We start from the raw sequence: 1,799 nt of genomic DNA, 5'->3' as shown, positions 1-1,799 counted from the left end.
TGAGGGCTGCTGGGGGGGGATATTATGGGATAGCGATGTATTATGGGATGGCGGTGGGGGTGAGCTGCGTGCTGATTGGCTGAGGGCTGCTGGGGAGATTATTATGGGATGGCAATGTATTACGGGATGGCAGTATATTATGGGATGGCGGTGGGGCACGAGGCGAGCTGTGTGCTGATTGGCTGAGGGCTGCATGGGGGGGATATTATGGGATGACGATGTATTATGGGATGGTGGTGGGGTGTGAGCCGAGCTGCGCACTGATTGGCTGAGGGCTGCAGGGGGGCTTATTATGGGATGGCGGTGTGTTATGGGATGGCGGTGGGGCGTGAGGTCACCCGCACTCCGACCCCCCCCCCCCCCCCCCCCCCCCCCCCCGGCCCCCCCCCGGGGGGCTTGTGGGGTTCTGGGGTGTTTGTGGGGTTATGAGATGGTTTTATAGGGTTATGGGGTTCTTATGGGGTTCTTATGGGGCTATGTGAGTGATGATGGGGTTACAGGGTGCTTATGGGGTGCTTATGGGGTGATGGTGTACTTATGGGGTTATGGGGTTCTTATGGGGTTATGGGGTGTTCACGCTGTTATGAGGTTGTTTTATGGGGTTATGGCGTTCTTATGGGGTTATATGAGTGATGATGGGGTTACAGGGTTCTTATGGGGTGCTTATGGGATGCTTATGGGGTTCCTATGGGGTGATGGGGTGCTTTTCTGTGTTCCCGGGTCTGTCAGAAGGGGGCGCTGTTACCCTGGAGCAGGGAGTGACGATGAGGGACTCCATGCCGGTCCTGGCGCTGTAACTCTTCTGCTTACAGAACCCAGGGTCCAAAACGTAAACGATGCCATCGATGGTCAGCGACGTCTCCGCGATGTTCGTCGCCACCACCACCTGAGGGGGGAAACGAGAAGCCACGCCCACTTCCGGGGGTCATGCCTCATTAAGCCACGCCCACTTCCGGGGAGTTCCCCCCTCAAAAGTGCCCACTTCCGGGGATGGGGACAATGCATTTTTGTGGGTGGGCCCACATCCTTTCTTAAAGGGGTAACACCTCCCTCTACGTCACGCCCTTTTCCTTAAAGGGGCAATGCCTTTTTGTGGGGTGGGCCCACACCATCTCATAAAGGGGCAAAACCTCTCCCCAGGCCACACCTCTTCCATAAAAGGGGCAATACATTTTCAGTGAGGTGGGCCCACACCCTTTTTTACAGGAGCCACAACCCCTATGCCACACCTCCCTCCTTAAAGGGGCAATACCTTCTTTTGGGATCTTCTCTTAAAGCGGCAACATTACTCCCCTTTCCCACACAACCCTTCTTAAAAGGGCAATGCAGTTTTTGTGGAGTGGGCCCACACCCTTTCTTAAAGGAGTAACACCGCTCTCCATGCCACACCCTCTCCCTTAAAGGGGCAATACATTCTTCTGGGACGGCCCACATCTTCTCTTAAAGGGGCAACATCACTCCCCTTGGCCACACACCCCATCTTAAAAGGGCAGTGCATTTTTTGTGGAGTGGGCCCACACCCCTTCTTAAAGGGACAACTCCCCTCCCCAGGCCACACCCCCTCTTAAAGGGGCAACACACGCTCAGTGTGGTGGGCCCACCCTCTGACTTAAAGAGACCCCAACCTTTCTCTTAAAGGGACAACGCTCACCTTGCGGGCTCCCGGCGGCGTGGGCTCAAAGATACGAGCCTGCATGTCGGAGGGGAGGTTGGCATAGATGGGCAGCACCAGCAGCTCCGCCATCTTGGAGCCCAGGCGGCGGCAGCGCTCCTGCAGCAGCTCCACACACGCCTCAATC

General features: G+C 56.5%; 1 protein-coding gene across 1 annotated transcript; it reads right to left on the bottom strand.

Moving 5' to 3' along the window:
- Positions 1–397: 397 nt before the first annotated feature.
- Positions 398–1,793, bottom strand: LOC122192441 (pre-mRNA-splicing factor ATP-dependent RNA helicase DHX16-like). Its single transcript, XM_042892987.1, has 2 exons — positions 1,652–1,793; positions 398–886 (listed from the first exon to the last, which is right to left on the bottom strand). Exons 1-2 carry the CDS (start codon positions 1,742–1,744, stop codon positions 686–688), a joined length of 294 nt encoding a protein of 97 aa, XP_042748921.1. The 5' UTR covers positions 1,745–1,793; the 3' UTR covers positions 398–685.
- Between the last annotated feature and the right edge of the window lie 6 nt (positions 1,794–1,799).

This window comes from Lagopus leucura, unplaced genomic scaffold, assembly GCF_019238085.1.
Source record: "Lagopus leucura isolate 7727_CA_CO unplaced genomic scaffold, USGS_WTPT01 28427-0_obj-0_obj, whole genome shotgun sequence".
NCBI classification, from domain to species: Eukaryota; Metazoa; Chordata; class Aves; order Galliformes; family Phasianidae; genus Lagopus; species Lagopus leucura.
The sequence above is the reverse complement of the archived record's forward strand: the minus strand, read 5'-3'. Positions and strand labels throughout refer to the sequence as shown.

Excerpts from the sequence above, each read along its gene's own strand:
- LOC122192441 (XM_042892987.1), bottom strand. The coding sequence starts at position 1,744 with ATGGCGGAGCTGCTGGTGCTGCCCATCTATGCCAACCTCCCCTCCGAC. Across the intron at positions 887-1,651 it reads CGCCGCCGGGAGCCCGCAAG|GTGGTGGTGGCGACGAACAT; the intron begins GTGAGCGTTGTC and ends TTCCCCCCTCAG.